This window comes from Cyprinodon tularosa, unplaced genomic scaffold (assembly GCF_016077235.1).
Source record: "Cyprinodon tularosa strain WSP-4 unplaced genomic scaffold, ASM1607723v1 ctg4, whole genome shotgun sequence".
Taxonomy (NCBI): domain Eukaryota; kingdom Metazoa; phylum Chordata; class Actinopteri; order Cyprinodontiformes; family Cyprinodontidae; genus Cyprinodon; species Cyprinodon tularosa.
In genome coordinates this window covers 41,752-62,264 of record NW_024039118.1, presented here as the reverse complement: position 1 = coordinate 62,264, position 20,513 = coordinate 41,752, and the positions used below count along the sequence as shown (strand labels likewise).

General features: G+C 37.4%; 1 protein-coding gene across 5 annotated transcripts in view; it reads left to right on the top strand.

The window, feature by feature from the left end:
* The window catches only part of slc4a2b (solute carrier family 4 member 2b), a 66,033-nt gene that overhangs the window by 24,681 nt on the left and 20,839 nt on the right, over window positions 1-20,513 (top strand). For 4 of the 5 annotated variants that reach the window (XM_038297904.1, XM_038297906.1, XM_038297901.1 and 1 more), the window contains exon 3: window positions 2,521-2,685. In XM_038297904.1, coding sequence (XP_038153832.1) covers window positions 2,626-2,685 — 60 coding nt within the window. In that variant the 5' untranslated portion in view covers window positions 2,521-2,625. Of the gene's footprint in view, window positions 1-2,520; window positions 2,686-13,659; window positions 13,819-20,513 lie in introns of those variants that run through there. The other variant, XM_038297905.1, reaches the window with a different exon arrangement.

Sequence of the window (20,513 nt, the reverse complement as noted above, 5' to 3'; positions counted from 1 at the left end):
AGCCTCATCTGCTGCTAGACTACTTGAAAGAGGTCAGAATGAGGCAGTTTGCACAATATGCATATAAAATGGCTCATTACTTATTTCTTCCGGGACTTAATCTCCAAATAGTGCATTCACACTATCCCCCCTCCCTCATTGTTAGATGGCTTGATTGTATACGTACGTCTTTATGGAGAAAGAAGACTTCTTGCATCTATTTTGTTAAAAGTGAGCTCATTTAATATTAATTTGCTTATCCATACTCCTTTTCCCATAAGTGGATTCATCCATTAATGATGATTAATGAAGTTCTATCAGATTAAGAGTTTAAGATTTTTAAAACTACCAAAGCGTTCCTAAATTTTGGCTCTTCATGCCTGGCATCCCGCACCTTTTTATATTTCTCTGCATCAACGCACCCAAGTCAGAAAATCAGGTGACTGCATGCTGAGAGGTAATTCAGCCATTTGTTTCGGGTGTTGAAGCAGAGAAATGTCTATAAGGTGCAGGACGCCAGACCTCAAGGACCGGAATTGAGGAAGCCTGCTCTATGTTGCAGTTGCCTTTTTCCTGTTTTTAAACTCTTTCAGAAACAAAGTTTTCCCCCGACCAGTTAATAAATTCAGCATGGGAAATTTGGAAATTAGAGATAAAAAATCTTGGTCTTTGACGCATCTTTGCAGTAGCTCTGTGAAAAGAAGACAAACTTTAACCGTGTCTTGTTTTTCTGTCAATACTCATCAGTGTCTTAATTCTTTACTGCTGTTGCATAATAAACAGCTGGTATTTTCTAAAACTGGTTTACTGAAAGCCAGACTGTATCTGACAGAAGGCAGAAAACTTTGAAAGTTTGTTTTATTTAATTCTCTCTCTTGCGGATCATTTCACATGGTGGTATTGTTATTGCCTCTGATCATTGTTATCCTAGTGGTATTATTCCAGACTTGCCCTAAGGTAGATGAACTGGTTCCCAGGGCTTTTACCCAGGATCCCAGTGTTCTGTAACTTTATCCCTGTTTAGTGAGCTCGGTCTCTTCCAGAGTGGTCAGATCTAGGTTTACTGAGAAAGTAATCTTTAAGTACATACAAGCTCACACACTTAATTGTCATATCTTGTGAACTGTAGTGCAGGGATTACCTCCTCCGCTAACAATGTGAGCATTTCAGTTTCTTTGGCTGACTCCTAGATATTCTTTTAATTTCAATGCCTCTTTTATAAATCCCTTAGTGTCAACAAGGTCATAGATATGATTGCGCTCAGACATCAGGAGGATTTATCAGGGCTCTTGATTTTATTTCTGTCTGCTAAAGTAATCTTAGCATATTGACAGCAAAGAGAGGAGGTCAATCCTTTACTCTTGGACTACAATAATGACATTTATGATGTTTGTGAGATGCTTTAAAGTTTCTGGAGGTCTGCTTTGCTGCTTATCATTAGGTCGCTGCACAGTAGCATTGTTATCGTGCTCTTATCTCACTAAAGCAATAATGACCTTTTTAAAGTATCTGGGAATTGCTACAAGGCCTAAAATCTAGTAAATGTTGTCAGATGTTTATTTAAGCCTATTGGTCTGCATCTATCACCACAATGCTGCCAAGTATATCGTAATTCACTTAGGTGTTTCCCATCTAAAATAGGTATTGATATGAGGATTAGAGCTAACAATATCCTAAATAAAAATGGCTTCCCATAGTTTAGTTGGGTGTTGCCATAAAGAGAGGGGTGGGTATCATGTGGGAACCTGAAGCTGAGCTGTTACTACTTTATATCAAAGCGAGTCGCCTGTGGTTGTTTGGCCATCCAATCAGTACACTATAAGGGCAGATCTGGTAGCAGGCTCATCAAGGATAGGCTACATATCCTTCATGGTCTGGGAATCCTTTTGGATCACCCAGAACAAGCTGGAGTAAGAGAATTAGAGTAGAAAGGCACCTCTGGGTTTCCGTACTGGACTAGTTGCCCTGAAACTTGACTTCTGACAAAAAAAAAACATGATTATTCTTTAACCAGGTTAAAAAAACAAAAAAATATAGACATTTTTGCCATTTTTTCCCTCTAAAGTTTAAGAAGGCACAATACAAGCTTGCCTTAAAACTCAGTTTTAAAACATTAAGAATCTTTGCAGTCTTCAGGCTTTGATTGCTGGACCTTATTCTAGATACAGCTGCTCCAAATTGACTATCGGATAGCTGAGGTATATTCTCAGAATTCAGTCGATTGCTTCTAATTTCCTAATGGCAGTGTTCCTTATTAGCTTGCAAATTTATTGAGAAATTGAAAAAAATCAGTTTTCAGAATCATCAAGCCCTAAATTGGGCAAACCAATTGTTTCATAAAAGGAAAGTTGGGCACTAATCCCTTTTGTGAGTCAGAAGCAGTCTGATGATTTTGTGGTGTATATTTAATCGCTACTAGAATGTGATTTAATAATAAATTCTTTCTATTTCACATGTGATGGACTATATTAAAATGATATGCTATCTGACTTTAGTTGACTGTGGTCTTATGAAATTACTCTTCAATTTGTTTCTCACCAGGTTATGCTGCCCAAAAGTTGTCTGAGTCCCAGCGAGAAAGAGAAGGGCTAAAGCTGCACCAGTCCAAACCAGAGCCTAAAAGCAAGCAACTTCCCCTGCAGAGCCATGAGCAACCCCAGCACACCGAACAAGGTTACAGATGCCGTTTCTTCAGTTGTACATGGGGTAAGTTTACTGCTCAACATCTAGGGAAGCCCCATTCAGGTCAAGTCATGCCATTTTTTTTTCCAAATCAGTTCTGTTAATGAAGCAGATTAATGCTCACAGCAGTTCACTCCACTGTTTTACTTAAAAAGTTTCAGTTCTCCTTCTGTGTGCAGGATTTGTGCTGCATCAGCTTCCTTGTTACCATTTGGCACAGAAGTTTGTGCTTTACAAACTTTGTCACATTTTTTGCTGCATTTGGGCCAGTCTAGTTTCATTTAAATTCTATTCAACTTGAGTCCAAAAACTGAAAACTTCCAAACTGAATAAATAATGAAAAACTGTGAAATAATATGGCCACACAGCTTTTAAAAGTAATCCTGTTATAGATGTGATGGAAAGCCCTGGAAACAGTTGGTCGGCAGCCAAAGAACACTTCATCCCTGTACTACAAGGGTTTTCATCTCACTAGGGTCATCCCATTATTAATTTTTGTGGAGTGCCAATGTAAAACGCCTGAGGGGGAAAAAAACAGCTTGAATATTACTAGAAATACTCAGATTTGGAAGCTTTGATAATACCAGGGTAGAATTCCAGGAATTAAATCTGTTGTTTTTAATTATATTTTGTTGAAGATACATTTCACAGCAGCTGTTATGAAACCGGGGATTTCCTAGAAAGGCTGCTCTCATTTCTGATGGTTTGGTTTGCTAATATAGCGGAGAAAATGCTGACCTTGCAAAAACTGTTGGCAAATGATTTTTGTATCCTTGTGTGCCTAAGATACACAACAGCTTTAGTCATTAGTGCTGCAACTAACAATTATTTTGCAGATCAATTAATCGGGTAGCTAAAGGTTCCTTAAAGAATATCTTTTATTAAATTAAGCCAGATGAATCTAAGTTTTCCACTTGAGTGGAAATTATATATTTTTTCATTTTAAATGCAAAATGTTATACAGTTTTTGTATAGTTACTGCTCTAAGTGGGTTGCTCTTTCAGCTAAAGACATATCTTACAATCTCTATTAGGGATGCACGATATTGGGATTTTGGCCGATATCCGATATGCCGATATTTTAAAACTCATGTAGCCGATACCGATGTTAAAGCTGGACAAAAATAAGTAGTCATTGAAAATAGCAGTTTAGTTATCTATTTCTGACACTTTGAAAAATAATATACTCAAATATATTTATTATGCTGATATCAAATTGATTTTTAAAAACGCGGTATCGATCTATTTTACTTTCAAAATCTCATGAAATTTTATTGTTCTGTTACAAACTCTCGTGATATTTTGCAAATTCTTGTGAGATTTTGTTAGTAAAATAGGTCGATACCGCGTCAATATATCAACATATAAAAACATGGCAAAATTTCGTGAATTTTCTGAGGATTTCGTAGCATAACGATGATATATAACAATATTTCATTAGTAAAAGAGATTGATATGGTGTTCTTAAATGGCAATATGTCAGCATATGAAGATATTGCGATAATTTAATGCATCAATAATTTCCCCTCATCTTTAGAAGTCTTTAAAGGTATACTATGCAACCGGGGTTGATTTTCCAGCGAGGCTCCCCCCAGAGGGCGAAAGTAAAAGTGCACTTGCTCAGCTGTTCTCCTGGTTTCTCCGTCAAGCCAGTCGCGCTTGTTTTGAGCTTAGCAGACAGGCGAACGCAACGAATGACTAACACAGTGAAAGTATGAACATGCACACAGAGAGAGAGAAACCATTCCAATGTTACTTACAATCGCATTAGCAGAAACGCGAGGTCCGCGTCAGCCTTGCAGTCTTCTTTTTCTTTTAGCTCTCGCCATTCGGAAAAAGCTTGCCCGATGTTCACCCGTGTACGACTCCTCTCTCTGTCCAGAGCCCTTTTCCTCTTTCTTGCCTGCTCCGACATGGGCTTTCACTGTTTTCTCTCTGGTTCCGCCATGATAACTGCACAAAGATCGCCACTGCGCTAGCAACGAGCATGCTTTTCACTGGGGGCGTGTAGCAGTTCTCGCCGTAAAGCAAGACCGACTCTCGCGAGACTTCTGAGCCTGTGGGTGCGGGCCGAGGGCTCCTGCAATTGCAAGTGTGGTATTTCCCCCACAGACCACCAGGGCGGCCGAGAATACCTTTGTTCATTGTGAAATGACTCATTTAATCATCCAAAACATTATGGAACACATTAATTAACTGAAAAATGTTGCATAGTATGCCTTTAAGTCTGTAAAAAATAAGTTTTTGAGGAAGAAGTAGTATTTATTATTTTTTTTTTAGACTTTAGAAACTCAGAAGCTGATCAAATATCGGGTTAAATCTCTATACTTCAGTTAACGATTACTCGATTGCTAAATTAGTTGATGATTATTTAAATAAACGATTAATCCGATTGTTTCCGCCCTAAGTCATTATTCCTAATAAAATTGCTACTTTCTTTCCTTGGACAATCTTAAATAAAATAATTTCTTTTTGTTTTTTTTGCAGAAAGCTTTTGCTATTAGGATGTACACTTGGCTTACTAAGTTGCTATCTATTTTGAGCTCGGAGCCCACTAATTACTGCAGGACATCCCATTTTTTTTCCTCTAACACTTAAGCACTTTTCATGCTTTTCTTTCATAGTGATAGGGTTCCATTTCTAAACTATTCAATCAACGTATATTCTTGAAACGCAGTATATTTGAAGAGCTTAATCAGTTGTTTATTTATTTTTTTTGTCTTGCCTTAAAAAAATTAAACTTAAATAATCTAATGTATTATGTTCAATATAGCTACAATTCTTGTCTAACTCCTTTTGCTGTGATGGCTTGATAAGTAGCCCCAACAAATATTTTTTTACCTTTCCAGTTATTAGTGCATAGAGTAGATGATATGTTAGGAAGAGTTGACCTTATGCTGTATATTTTTGGTTCTTTGCTTTGAATGGTGTCAAAGTCTATCCAATACAAGGCAGGGATATTTTAGTGCAACACAAATAACCTGTTTCTTGGTTCATGCACAGGTGGACTGTGAAAAAACACTGAATCTCTATTGTTTGTTGTAGCTCACTTTCTTTCTCAACAAATGGCCTTACCTTTTCTTTTTGAGTTATTTTAACTTCTGTGTTGTCCATTACAATAATGACTTTAGTCATTAAAAAATATAGTTAAACACTCACTATAGCTCAGCTTTATATTTTGCTTTTATTGCACCAAACACCATAGAATACAACTTTGGTAGGCTTTGCTAAACACCATGTTATATGTGGCAAACTGAGATGGGTGATACACAGTATATATAGGACATATCGGATGCGATGTTTCGATATTTTCATTTCAAAATGAGACATTTAAGCAGGTTTGATCCACATGAGCTTAATCAGTAATTGTTTTTCTAATGCAAACATATTTTAAATATAGTTTATGGACATCAGTTTGTCACCCTTCTGATTTACCAGAGTGCAACAACACCTCCACGACCTAAGGTGGCCAATGCTCAGGCGTTGGTAGCAATTTTGTGGATGAATGTTATTTCTTCACCATAACATTGAAGCACCATAATGATGGGTAACAGCTTGGAAGAAGACTTGGCTGAGATTGAAGTATAAAATGAGCAATCCTCCACATTTCCTTCACATCTCTGAGGCACTGACCTAAATGCTAGGATGTTACCCAAGCTTAAATAAATCTTGGTAAACCTTGGATCTGCCATTATCTTACACTGAAGTCGTAACTAGCCTAGCCTCCAAAAGGGAGATGTGCTGAGGTGTTATATATATTTGTTTCAAGTAAAGGAATACCTCATAATTTGCTGGTTGTAAGGTGGACATTCACTCAGATTTGGGATCGACCTTTACAGATTATTTAAAACCAAAGTATGAAAGTTTTATCGTTTTGCTGAACATAAGTTTTGAACTTGACTTTAACAACATTAACAATCCTGCTCCAAATTGTGGATTCCAAGTTTCGAGAGCAGCTGAGCTCCACTTACAGAACAATGTGGATTCTGAGCTGGGGATCCCCCAGTAAACAAGCAGCATCATTATTTAGTCATAATGCTTATCATTTAAAAAGCGTTTATCTGGAACCTGATTTTAAAAAATTGGATTATGTTTTCAAAATTTGCTTTGTAGCTCTTGGGTTCTGTTTATTGGCACTCATTAGCGATAGCAACTCAAAATAAAACCAGTTCTACAACTTTTACTGTTGCTGCATCCCACCTGCAACACGCTTTAATCAAATGTCTTAATTTTCTTGTCAGCCTATCATTTGTCTCTGTAGATGCCTGTTAACAATCATTCATTCATATATTATTGATCCATGCACATTTATTGCAGTGTTCCATGTAAAACTCATAGGATAGTACTTCTCCAAATGGGATTTGAGCATCAGTGTTTTGGCTGGAAAAATTGTCAATCACGGTTTCCCTGCTGCCATAATAAGGCAAATGAAAAACATTTCCCTGTCATCTTGTAATTTCCTGTTGGAGCAGGTACTGATCAATGTGACTCTCTAATGTCAATCACAAATGCTGATCAAAACCTCCTGAGGCATCCAGGGAGCATCCAGAAAAGACGTCCAAGCAACCTCAGGTTACTGTTCTCCATCTTGTGGCGAAGCAGTTCTATTCTGAGCCTCTCCCAAATTACCAAGCTCCTCACCCTATCTCTAAGGGAGGACCCAGCCACCCTGCTAGGAAAGCTCCTTTCGGCCGCTTGTATCTAGGATCTTTTTTTGGACATGATCCAAATTTCATGACATCAGGTGAGGGGGGGTATCTTGTCGACCCCCCCGAAGCCTTACCTTGCTTAATTTTTTTCTTTGCAGCGTATTTTAGTGCAAGACGATTCAAAGTTCTGTACATGGATAAAACATCATAGCAAAATACAAAAAAGTACATTACACTGACATAGAGTTAATGAAATGAGTATTGTTTTCAATGAGACCCAGGCCACTTAGCTACGTGGTCCTTAATCCGCTACGCATCTGATCTTTTTCAAATGCAACCTGTGTCTGAGGGGTCATGTTTTTTAAAAATCTCTGAATGGCATTTATTCGACCTGAACGTCATTAATACTCAACAAAGGCCACTATTCTGTATCTTGCTACGCAGGCGGATGATAATTTTGAAAACCAGTCTTTTTCAACCTTCTTGAAAAGATTGTGTTTTGTGAATGCACTGGCTGGGGTTCAGAAAGAAATGGAAGACTTCAAGATTAACTGTACCATTACCATCTGTGTTTACTTATGTAACCACATTGGCTGCGCATCCGGTATACTTAAGTTGTGTCAGTGCAGTTCACACAGGAGATCACATACAAGTCTCATATATTTGGGAACTGTGAAAGCCCAGGCTAAAGAATTGAGCATTAATACCTGCAGTGTGAATGTAGCCTTTTTTTTTTCTTTCTCCAATCGTTGCACGCAGCTGCTGTTCAAACTGTATTACTTACTGCAGGGTTTAGTCGTACAGTGAGTTCACAGTTCACGATTTATGTTCAGCCCAACACTCTCATGCGAGCTACCTGCTCACACTGTATGACTAAAAACCACGTCGGAATCAGCTCCACAGTGAGATGGAGCTGCTCTGTAGCTCTCTATCCTGAAGCCAAACAAAAAGAAGGATATTAAGCTCACTATAGTGAAATGCGCTGCCTTGGCAATTTGAGCAATTTTTTGCTGAAAGTTCTAAAAAGAAAAGGCGACATGGCTGAGCAAACGTGGCTACTGCGGTCTGTCAATTGTAAAGACAGAGCTGCACTTCACTCATTGCATCCCTGCCATGCTGCTGTGTTCACATCTGAGAGAAAGAATAAAAAGAAGAATCCTTCTGTGCGCATGTGCCCTAAATGATTTGCCCACGACGGTCGGGAGGAAATCAAACATGTTTGATATTCTCCCGACCTCACGATTCACGATCGGGAGGTATTCGTGAGAGGCTGATCTCCGCTAGTAACCCCCTGTACACTACACCACTCATGATGCACGATCAGGCTGAAAGTCGGCCCGATTAAAAGATTCTCGCACGACTGGAAAATCACCTCGAAAATAGCACAGTGTGCGCCGGGCTTTAGAGAAGTGTTTTGAAGTCTATTCCTTGAGATGCAGTCGGCCAGTGTAAGGACTTTAGAAAGGTGTTGATGTGCTCCACTTTCTTAGTTTGGTGAGGATGCAGGCAACTGCGTTCTGAATTCCCCATCTGATCTACTTTTTAGGTAGACCGGTGTGAATTCGCCGTTGCAGTAATCAATTCTGCTGAACATTAATGCATGAACTGGTTTTTCCAAGGTCTTGCTTAGACATCAATCCTTTAATCCTGAAAATTTTGTCTAGGTTATAGACCAGCTTTGTTACTGTCTTCATGTGTCTTTAAAGATTTGGGGCTGAATATATCACTACACCCTCTTGTGCAACTATGATATATTTGTTGCCTAGCTCCAGCTGGGATGGTAATTTAATCATGCATTGTTCTGTGAACACACCCCCAGATGAATGTGTTAGAACAACAAAAGAAAGTGTGAATCAAGTTCAAATCATGGTCAAACGGATAAATCTGCACATATATGGAATAAATCCACCAAAACTTTAATTCAAAATGTGAGTTTAACAAAAATGAGCTCCCAGTCTAACATATTTCAGTTAAACTCTTGACTAAAGGAAGAAAAACATGGTTAAAAACTATAATCAGTAAAATTATACACTGATATCACAGTTCAGCATGGATTTTGTGTTTAACAACCATAAAGAATTTGGAATTTTGTCAAATTAGCTCTAATTAATTTGGAGCAATTGGAATGTGTTCAAACCAATTCACAAGTTAGGTCAAAGAGATACAAAAAACCAAAATGTTTTATCTTAGTCACAGGAGTGTTTGTAAACCTGTTGACTGTGGCACATAAGGGACAAGCATCAGTAATGTCTTTGCTGATGTTCTTGGAGAAGAAATATCTCTTGCATCTTTCAGTTATATCTGGGAAGTCTGTTTTTATAGATTTACTGAACCTGGAGTCCAGTCTTTCACCACCTGATTTTTTTTTTTTTTTTTTTTATGACTGCTGGACCACTTCTACATTAAGACCTTTTCATCAAAGAAACAGCCTACACTTTAAATGCACACCGTGGACTTTGTGACCTAAAGAGTTGATGCATATGAGTTATTTAAATGGTTCCTCAGGCCAATATACAGCGCTTGGTACAACCTCTGTGACTAGCTGGGCTCCACTCTTTAAACATCACAGATGTAAGTTGGGAGAAGACACACCATCATTGGCCAGGTCATGTAAAGAATGTATCGCTTTATGGCCACAGGCTCTTATATAGACATGGAGCTAACACTTTTGCTCTACTATTTTTCTGCCTGCTCGACTACTGGTGATGGCTGAGGCCAGGAAAATTTTTAAGCCTTCCAAGGGGGCTAAAAAGAGAAAATGTGAAAGGGATCATGCACAAGTAAAAAAAAATTTTCTTTCTAAAGGAGTTTGTTTGTTGACGCAGGCTAAAAGAAGCCGGATGTAAAACTGATTCTCCTTTATAAACTTTATTATTAGACTAGTAAGTTAACACTTTTCTCCTAGTATATAGTCATACATCTTTATTTTGGATGTTTAGTAGAAGCAAACACAGGCAGTTATAGGTCTGGCACGCCTAGTTGCCAAACCTATCATGGTGGGCCTTTTAAAGTGGAGGAATTTAACTGACTTCCACCTGGTCGCCGGCGCTCTGTTTTGTTTTCTCTTTACATTAAACATAGCAGTATGCTTTAAAATAAGCCCCATTAAACTTTTATCAATATAGACATGTAAGACATCGTTGGAAAGCTTAGATTATCCACAATTGAACCACCAAATTCATTTTAGGGACCAACGAGCACCAAAGTACAATTAACACAGATATAGCAACATGGGAAAACATGAGAAAAACGCCACATAAAATCCATTTGTTTTACATCAAAAAGTTGTAGCTTTAGCTTATACCTAACAGTCTTGCAAATTACTCTTGTTTCCGCTAACAATTCCACACAGTGTTGAGCATGTTGGTTTTCCTGACCTTCCAGCCTACAATACAAAATTGTCCCCGCCCACCACGCTTTGAGATTTGATGCCAGGACAGCCTTCGGAGTTTCAAATCTGTCCCTCTCAGCTTCTGTAGTTGCGCATACTTCCCCTCATATTATTCCTCATAAAGTCCGCCTGCTATTCGTTATGGCCACACACATGAAATTACTTTCAAAACAAGGCTACGCAGCTAATTTGAATATTGCAAACAAAGATCTAGAGCCATGCTTAAAGGCACAGAGGCAGATCTGATCCTGGATCATTTCAAACTGTTAGATTTTTGGAAAGTTAGAAAAATGAAAAAAAAAAATTGTATCCATCAAAGTGCTCCAGCATTATTTCTGGGGTAAAATTGTTGTGTAAAAGCAATAAGCACAATTTAGAATAATTTGGCATATTTTGGAGTTGCTGATGACTCCAGAAGTTAAACTCCCATACCTCTAGAACTGTTATACCTAGAAGTCTAAAATTTACTGCAGTTGATGTTGACATAGTTCATAATAAATGTAAAACGGTGACACATGCCTATTCTCAAGCATGTCTTTGTTTCTGCTATTCAAAAAAGACCTATTATTTTCGAGAAGAAGAAAAACAACTTTGAGTCATGTTTGAACTGAAGCAGTTTAGGCGGTGTTTGTCACATGGTTTTGATTTGTATTTTCAAAAACTAAAAGGTGTTAGCTTTCAAAAGATCACACATGTAATTTGGGCTAACAGTTCCTTAGTTATTTGCTTTTCCATTTGGGTATGCAAAAAGGTGAGGATTAACTAAAATTAGGTGCACGTTAAGAAGTGTGAAGTATGTTTGAGATTTTAGAAAGGTTATCTAGTAAATCATTAAGGGTTACAGGGCAAAGTGGTGGTAGAGGAATAAAGTTTTTATTATCACCATCCTTAAAGATGCATTTTCTGATGTCTCTTTGACTAGTGGCGTTACTAAAATAGAATTATACTTCAAAAACAACAGATAAATGGTCAGGTAGAACATCAGTTACCCACACTTTGGAAATGTTTAAACCTTTATTGAGGATCGAGCCCAAAACAACTCCGCGTTTGTGTTTTTGCTGATCTTTGGTGGCGCCAAAGTTTCCAAGAGTATTGCATAGTTCTATAGCACCTCTGTCAGGACTGTTAATGTGAACATTGAAGTTGCTAACATCAATTAAACAGTCATAATCAACACATCACTGATAAAAGGTAATTAAAATCAATGAAAAGTTTGTTTTGTTTTTATGAGGCCTGTAAATATTCAATGACGTGGTTTGAGGTGCGCTCTTTACCTGGAAAGCCAAACGGTCAAGAGTCATATTTGCCCAAAAATGCCGTTTTACACTTGAGTGAATTTTTTAACAAAGTGGCCACTCCCCTGCCTTTCCTTTGTCTGCTCTTGCAAAGAAAATTTTTGTTTGGTTTCGTTAACTCTGAGAAAGGATGCCTCGTTAAAATTTCGTAACCATGCCTCTGTTAAGAACATAACCATATGATTACGATTATGGTCAGTAATAAAATTATTGATTAAAAATAATTTACCTGAAAGAAATCTAGTGTTCAATAAAGCCAGTTTTTATGACTTAGTGGTTGATATTAACCCTGTGTCTAGCTGTACTTAATAATATATGACTGAAGTTTGATTATTTATTACTCTTATCTATTTAGCTTTATTCTTTTTGTCCTGTATTTGCACAATTTTACAACAGTGAAGTAACTAGTTACAATAAACTAGAGGTGAACAGCCAGAAATTGTAATGCAATAAAAGTAAAGTTACTTTAAAACAGATCCCTCAAGTAAAAAGTATGAAAAGTCCAGTAAATAAAGTTAATCGAGTAAATTTAATCTAATTACTAACCTGTCCCGGGGTTCCTGGATCCAGGGATGAGCAAAGCTAAAAGAATATGTGAAGTAAAGCAGAAAAAAAAATTATCTAAGTGTGAGGAATTGTAAATTTAGTGTGAAAGAAATGAGAAACGTCTCTGCTTGCTATTCCGGGTATTACTGTCACATTGTAAATCTTCAAACCTAAAATACCAAGAAGTCAAGAAGGGGAGGCCCTGCCCTACGTTATGATCCTAAGGACATTTTGTTGCTTAATCCATTTTTATGAAGTAATTGTTTAGATAAGACAAACTGATACGTGAATGTTTGAATATTTAGGTTTTTGCAATAAGACATTTAAGATATAAGATGTGTGGTAAATGTATATGCGGCTCGCTAAACTGTTGCTTAAAATTTACTTTGACTGCTGATGCTGAACTGGCCCTACCTTGACCTATGCACACCTCTGCAAGAGGCTGTGTTGCCTCACATATCACAAGGAAGAATATAACCACTAGGGTGCTATCCATTTGATTATGTAATAGAAAAATGTTCAAAACTAATATAAATGTGCGTGTGGACATCCAATTTGAGTATTTATTAATCCCAACCTATTGAATAATAAATGGATCAGCTTTTGTTTCTTCTACTCAGTGACTTTATACTTTAAAATGGCTATAAGAAAAGCTTTACTATAAGACTAAATGTAGAGTAAAACACCTTTTGTGGTAATAAGAGCAACAAACTTTCAAAATTGATGCTGATTTAAGAATTAAGAGAATAAATAAATGCACCTTTTATTCTAATTTTCTTACTATTAAAGTGTAGATATGGATAAAATTACATACACTAAGGTTTGGATCCTAAATGTTTGAGAGCGAATTCATTAGATTAATTGATATCAGTCAATTTTCCGCGTTTTGTTCTTATTGGTAAGATACTTGGAGCAGAATCTGTGATACCTGTAGTTAAAGAAAGTCTATAAAGATAAAAATGTTTGTTCTGTGACTGCGTGTTAGCAGTTATTGGCTGCCATCTTGGCACAGACCCCTGGTAGGTTAATCATTATCTCACTGATGGTGAGTAAATGCGTACTTGAGAGTTCATGTAATCCTGTCTGAATTTGAAGACATGTTAAAATTAATGTCTTCCTCAGACACTTTGGGATCAGCCCAGGTCATGTGACAGAGGAGTGGCTAACAAAAACTGACTTATTGGTTTTGCTTTTGCCACGAGGAGGACATATGTGTTCGTTTTGGTGGCTTTAACAAACCTCAGTGTGTGTCAATGGACTTTCTGTACTCTCTTAAGGTGAGTGCGTCTCTCTTAACAAGGTTAAGAGAGAGGTAAATTTAACCTCTTTGTGAACTCTGCACCTGGTTAATATTTGCTCTAGTTTACATTCTTCTTTAAAGCTCTACTTACAGTCAATGTATAAACTGTTTAGAGTTCTCCAGTTCACAAACTGTAATAGTAACTCGAAGGGAACGAGAACTGTCGTTAGCAATTTGTCCTTGTACTACAACAGGTGCTCAATTCAAGACTTCAAGAGCTAGTATCACACAACATGTAGATGCTTCCCTTCACCTATAGATCTGAATCAAATACACATGGGATGCGGCAGCATAGTAGCTCTTGGGGACCTGATTTGAGCATGCCGACTTTGCCAGAATGCTTGTATTTAAACACTTAAAACTCTGAAACTGGTTATTTGGTTGAAATGACTAGTTTTCAGAGTTTCATCTTTTCTAGATTCTTATAGTTGAGTAGTCCTAGAAAACAAAGAACAGCTTGACAGAGAGCGCTTTTCTGCAGAATAAAGGAAATCGAGACACTTTTTTTGACTTTTAATAGTTCAAGTTTGTTTCGTCCATAGTGCTAAATGTTTTAAAAGTTAAGAAAATGGCATAGGGACTGTTTGTACTTTTTGTATTCTTTGTCCTCTTTGGCTAGGTAAATCACTGTCTTGTCCACAGCTAACTTCTATATTGATGTAAGAATGACTAATCTACCCATGTAATACCTTTAGATCTGTTTATAAAGTAGACATGGTAAAATATTCCGTAAATGGGTTTGCATAAAGTAAACATGAGGATGTGATTGCCTTTGCTGTTTAAATAAAATCATAAAAACTTGACTTTACAAAGTAGTATATATTCCAAAAAAAATTTAAAACAATCCACTGGGCGTTTCACTTCCCATCCAGGAAGCTTTTTCAATTCACAATGTCAGGGATAGCGTTGACTTTGAGATTATACAGTATACAGGCTAAGCAGCCTTGTTTTTGTTTTGAAAACATGCAAATTGGAACAGACGAAGGGGTCCAACCATTTGGAAGGGGGATCGTTTGGTTTCTTTTGTTAGACTTCAATATCCCACACTGATCTAAGTGTCTGAAAGGTCGGTCATTAAGGGGATTGTTGGCCTGCCTGAATAGAGGAGGTCCTCTACTCTCCTGTGCTGGAGGTGGGGCTGCAATCATAACGGGAGAACCTGAGTTTAAGGTTGTTTTTTCTTAACATGGACGGCCTTCTTCAAGGCCCTCTCAAAGCACCTATTTTCTTTATCCAAAATGTGAACATTCTGGTCCTCAAAAGAATGTCCTTTTTCCATATGGTGTAGATGTATCGCAGAGTCTTGTCCAGAGGAAGTAGCTGTGTAGGCTACGATTCTGTGGAGATGTTTGGTTTCTTAAATATAAAGATCAGAGAATTCCTCACTGCACTGAACTGCTTATACCACTCCACTCATATTTGGTTTGGGGTTTTTGTCTGGAGAGAATCCTCTTGAGTTTTTCAGAGACTCCAGCAACATATGGGATGGAGATGTTTTTGCGTTTGATCTTCTCACCGTTATGTTCTGCTGCGTGTCTTTTGGATTTCCCTGCTGATTTGACAAACGGCCAGTTTGGGTTTCCACAGGTTTGAAGAGCATCAGTGATCGTCTTTTCAGCCAGGCCAACAATCCCCTTTAATGACCAACCTTTCAGACACTTGGATCGGTATGTGGTATTACAGTCTAACAAAAGAAGCCAAACCACTGCCCTTCCAAATGGGTAGACCCCTTCGTCTGTTCCAATTTACATGTTTTGAAAACAAACAAACGTGCTTTGGGCTACTGTATAAAACCTTGAACTCGATGCTATTCCTGACATTTTGAATTGAAAAAGCATCCTGGATGGGAACTGAAACATCTTCAAATTTGGAAACCAAGTCCAGTGGATTTTTTTTTATTTTTTTGGAATGACTATTACCTGGATGGCCAGCATAAAGTAGTATATCGAAGTATTAAACCAAAAACACCATAATGATGATAATAGGCTACCTGCTTGTTTGGATGATTTGAACCACCTTTCCTCTTAAAAGTGGTAGAGCTCCCTCTCAACACCAATATGAATTTTAATTGTTTACACATGAATAAGGAATTTATGGATCTCCCAATCAGGACAGTTTTTTTTTTTCTTAGTCCTTGCTCTGTGTCAGTCATTTATAAACCCATCTATTATCTATACCTGCTGCTTATCTCCAGTGGTTATTGGGAGAAAGGCTGGGTGGACACGTCACCAGTGCATTACAGGCAGGGACAAACGATCATATGCCCACTCCTACAGGCCATTTATCCCAACTTTCTGATTGTCATTAAACTGTCACAAGTACAGAGCAATGAAATTCACTCTCTGCATTTAACACATTCTCTTGTAAGATAAACCATTGTGCAGCACCCAGGGGGCAGTGTGGGGTAAAAGGTCTTTGCTCACGGAGCCAGAGTGGCAGTCTGTGGGAGTGGGGCTAAGACTCAGCACCTCAGAATTCCAAGCTCTATGCCCCAACCACTTGGCCGCCAATCCTCCCCCAACTAGGCTGCCACATTCAGCTGATCTCTATGTGAAAATTCTGTCTGCGTGGAAGCCAAAAATTACATAATTTGGCCACCAGAGTCCTTTTGTCATTCAGCACAGGGAGAACATGCAAAATCCATCTGCAAAAAAACCAGACCATTATTCAAATTCAGAAGCCTCCTGTTACAACCTGACTGCTTTTACCACAGTGCAGCTCACTGAGGCATTTGGGAATAAGCACATATCGAGGCCCAGTGGATGATGCACTACAAATAATGATGTGTAACTTTCTGAAATGCTGCACTACATTTGCATTAACTTGACTCACTCTCAAGTGATACTCATTAGTGCCAAAACAATTAATCTAATTAATTGTAATAATAAAGTTTCATAGGTGCTCTATGTGAAAATTCTGTCTGCGCGGAGGGCGTGGAAGCCGAAAATTATATAATTTGGCCACCAGAGTCTTTTTGTCATTCAGGCGGTTTACTAGAAAGAGACTGAGGGACAAAGAAACAAACAAAAACTCAATAGGGAAATTGAGCTAATTTAAATTCGTCATGTAATAAATTTTTATCATTTGATTAATATATTGTTTTTTTTTTTTGTGACAGGCCTAATGATGGCTGATAAATACCAAAATGCAAAGATAAGCCAAATCACTAACAAAAATCTTTTCTGATTGGTGTGACCACTGACTTAACAGATAAGGCACCAGGATTAAAGAAACCTGGCTGTTTGCCTGGTCTTGAGCCTTCTAGCTACACAGAATAGATCACCATAGTAACTAATGTTTGTGAAACCGAGTCGAGGCTTAATTAAGCCAGGATATCTAGAAAACCTGCTTTAATGTGTCCAGAGTTGCACAAAATTTGTTTTAAAAAAAATTTAGTTTTTTTTGTTCTTTAACTTTATTAAATGCAATTTAAGTTTATATATTTTTTTTGTACTTACACTTTGTGTATTATTTTGCCTGTTCCTTTCATTATCTTATAATCTCTTGAGATTTTCAGTTCTAAAAGGGTAACTAACTAGACGATTAAAGAGCTGGAGATGGTTGTTAAATGTTGGCCCATAAACTTGGTCATAAATTTGACTAATAGAATTTTGAAAATAGAATTTTAGCAGAAGCTTTTCAGAGAAAACTGCTCTTTGAAATCTTGATGTAATAGGGAAGTTATGAAAACCTGCTTGCATAACATAAATTCTTATGCCCATGAAATAAAAAAACTGAATTGCATGCTTTGTGCACAATCAGGTTTCCTTGCAGTGTCATGTTAAGACATGCAGGAATGCAGTGGCGGGGGAACCACGTGGTGTGACATGGCTAGAGGATCCACCGCCGGTCAACCCTCGTTTCCTTCCAAATGCTGACTGTGTGGGATTTGAGACTACCTCACCATGCACATAATCTCTTACTGCTCTCCCACACAGTAGCTACTTCAGCGACTGTACAAACACTTTTATTGATATTGCTTCTCAAGATCGGTTCTTTATTTCTGTTTATTTGTATTGCTTCACTTTATAGGGCCTTACTAGCCAAACTTATGTCCAGATACCCAGAACTATATCAAATAAATCCACTATATTCTAATAATATAGGCTCTGGGTTCAATGACATGGATCCAGTTTCACTTCTTAGAATGCATTGCTGTTATTTACTATTTTGATGTAATTAATTATGGATTATACCTTTATCATATGCCTTTTTTGTAAATTTACCTTTGCTGCACAGTGTTATTTGTATTTTATGTTTGTATTTGCTTCAGTTTGCCTTTAAAATAGAAATATCCAATAATGTGCCTCAGTGGGGAAGTTTATGTGCACCAGCAGAAAAGTTGCATTTATTGCATATGCTCAGAAAAAATGTTTTACAGCTATAGCAAAAAGACTACAGATTTATATTTTGGATGAACTTCAGTAGAGCTTTAGAGTTCTGCCAAGTTTGATATTTTCTTTAACTGCAATTTTGAAGAATCCTTTTCTAAAGATTGCTTCTGAATTTAAAGCTTTAAATTTTCACTCAACCGTTGTTAATGCCTGGTTTTTCTTTTTAATAAGGGTTGAAATATTTTAATCTTAATCAAATCATGAAGGTAGTTCCATTGAAGGTAATTTTATGTTATGATATATTTGTTCATTCAGTTAATTTGATGTGCTGCCTTTTTGTTTGAATTGCTTTATTCATACTGACGTGGGTCATTCAGTATAAAACTATTGTAAATTAGTTCAAAGAATTTTTAGTAGATTTTGAGAAATGTGCTAAAAACAAAGGCTTTAAGCATTGTTTTTTTTTTATATTTATATTACAGGAGTTTAACAGCTTGGGGTTTTTATTTTGGATCACTTGAGCTTCAGTCGGATTTTCTACAACATGTCCTTTCATGCAGACTTGTCCCCATGATGCTAGTCTCTTTTGTTCTGGCCTGGAACAATAGGTCATTTGTCGGTGTTTGCACTTGACATAATCATGCTCTGATTGTGATACCACCAGACTTCATGCTGTCATGAGCAGAGGTAGAAAGGTGGCTGCAGTAGTTTGGTGCTTTAACCTTCAGCAGTGATGTGTGAAGGAAAGTACTTGTTGTCTTCACACTGTGGTTTGCTTTTTCTGCTGCTGGTTAAACTAGTTTGTTGTGTTTTTGACTCCCCAGGCATTGCTTTTACACATTGTATGTTATGGATAATCCTTTCACCTCAACCACAATCCTACATTCATCCCTTCAAGATCTCAGTCATTCATCACTAAACCAAATTATACTCATGTTTCCATGAGACCTGAATAAAAATTAAATGTGCTTTTGCATTTTTTCGCTAAATCAATTTACCTTTTTAAATGTTTTTTTTTTTTTTTTTTTGCCATTTTTTTATTTTGTGCATTTATTGTTTAATGAATTTATGAATCAATACAGGAGTTAATCATTTCTGTTATGACATGTATTAACATAGAGCTATGTTAATGATTGTGAACATCTAAAGCACTAATTAAAATTGCAAAAACATGAAGATTGATTTACTTTAATCCAAAGCCAAGTCGATGTTTATAAGACAATAATAAGTCAAATTTTTTTTTTCCCTCAGTTTAACTTTTTTCTTGCTGTGTGTAAGAAACTGACTCAGAACAAAGAGTAACTGTAAATGGTTTATGTCTGACTAGGTCTGTGTGGCCAAATTAGCTTCCATGCCCTTTTGCACAGTCCATGCATGGCTGATTTTCTGCACCAAACACCTACAAAAATATGCAACTACACAGTGCACTACCCATGGAAAAACCTAGTGAATAAGTTGAAGCTCCTACTTGAGTGGGTTTTCAAACTTACACATCAGTAGGCATTTTATGATTTGGCCCATAAATATCACCACAATCAACAGAATGTGAAAAATCCCTGGAAAGAAATTGTCAGTCTTGGACGACATGAAGAGAATTTTAAAAGGGTTGGAAAAGCCTGTGTTTTCTACTTCCACATTGTGTGGTGTTATAAGCTTGCACAAAGCTGTTTAGCATTAGATGTAAAAAGGACCGTTTTGTTGTTGTTCATTGCTTTTTAATGTTGTCAGATGTTTATTTATTTTAAAATGTAATGCTTTACACAAAGAAATGTGATCTTTCTTTTAATGTTCACTATAGCTCACTCAGGCTCAGGCAAAAAAAAATCAGCGACTGAACTGTTTTCTTGAGGTTTATCACGTAGCATCAGGTGACCTTTGACCCCGTGGTTTTGCTGCAGGAAGGCTTCACTGCTGGAGCTTTGCTTACCTGCACAGCTGCCATGGTAACTCTTACTCTGCCATGAGGCGTCTACATCGTGATCCATCCCCACCTGCTGGAGTAGACCAACCTTTATCATAAAATCCCACCAGCAGGGCTGAGTGGCTAAAAAACAGATCTTTTGTCACGCATGTGATTCAAGTCACGCCACAGCATGGAAACTAGTATAATCAATCAATCCCCATGGCTTTTGTTTCCTGTTTTAATGCGGGACAGGTCATATGATGCTTGGCATTGTTTATAGCACTCGAGCTCCCTCTAGTGTTTGAGTGGTTTCATTTTTCTCATTTCTTTTGTAAAAAGTACTACAGGACAAAACTTCCATCCACAACATGAGATCCCAGATGTGATAAAGGCAATACAATGAGTAACAATGAGGGGGGGGGGGGGCTTTGTACC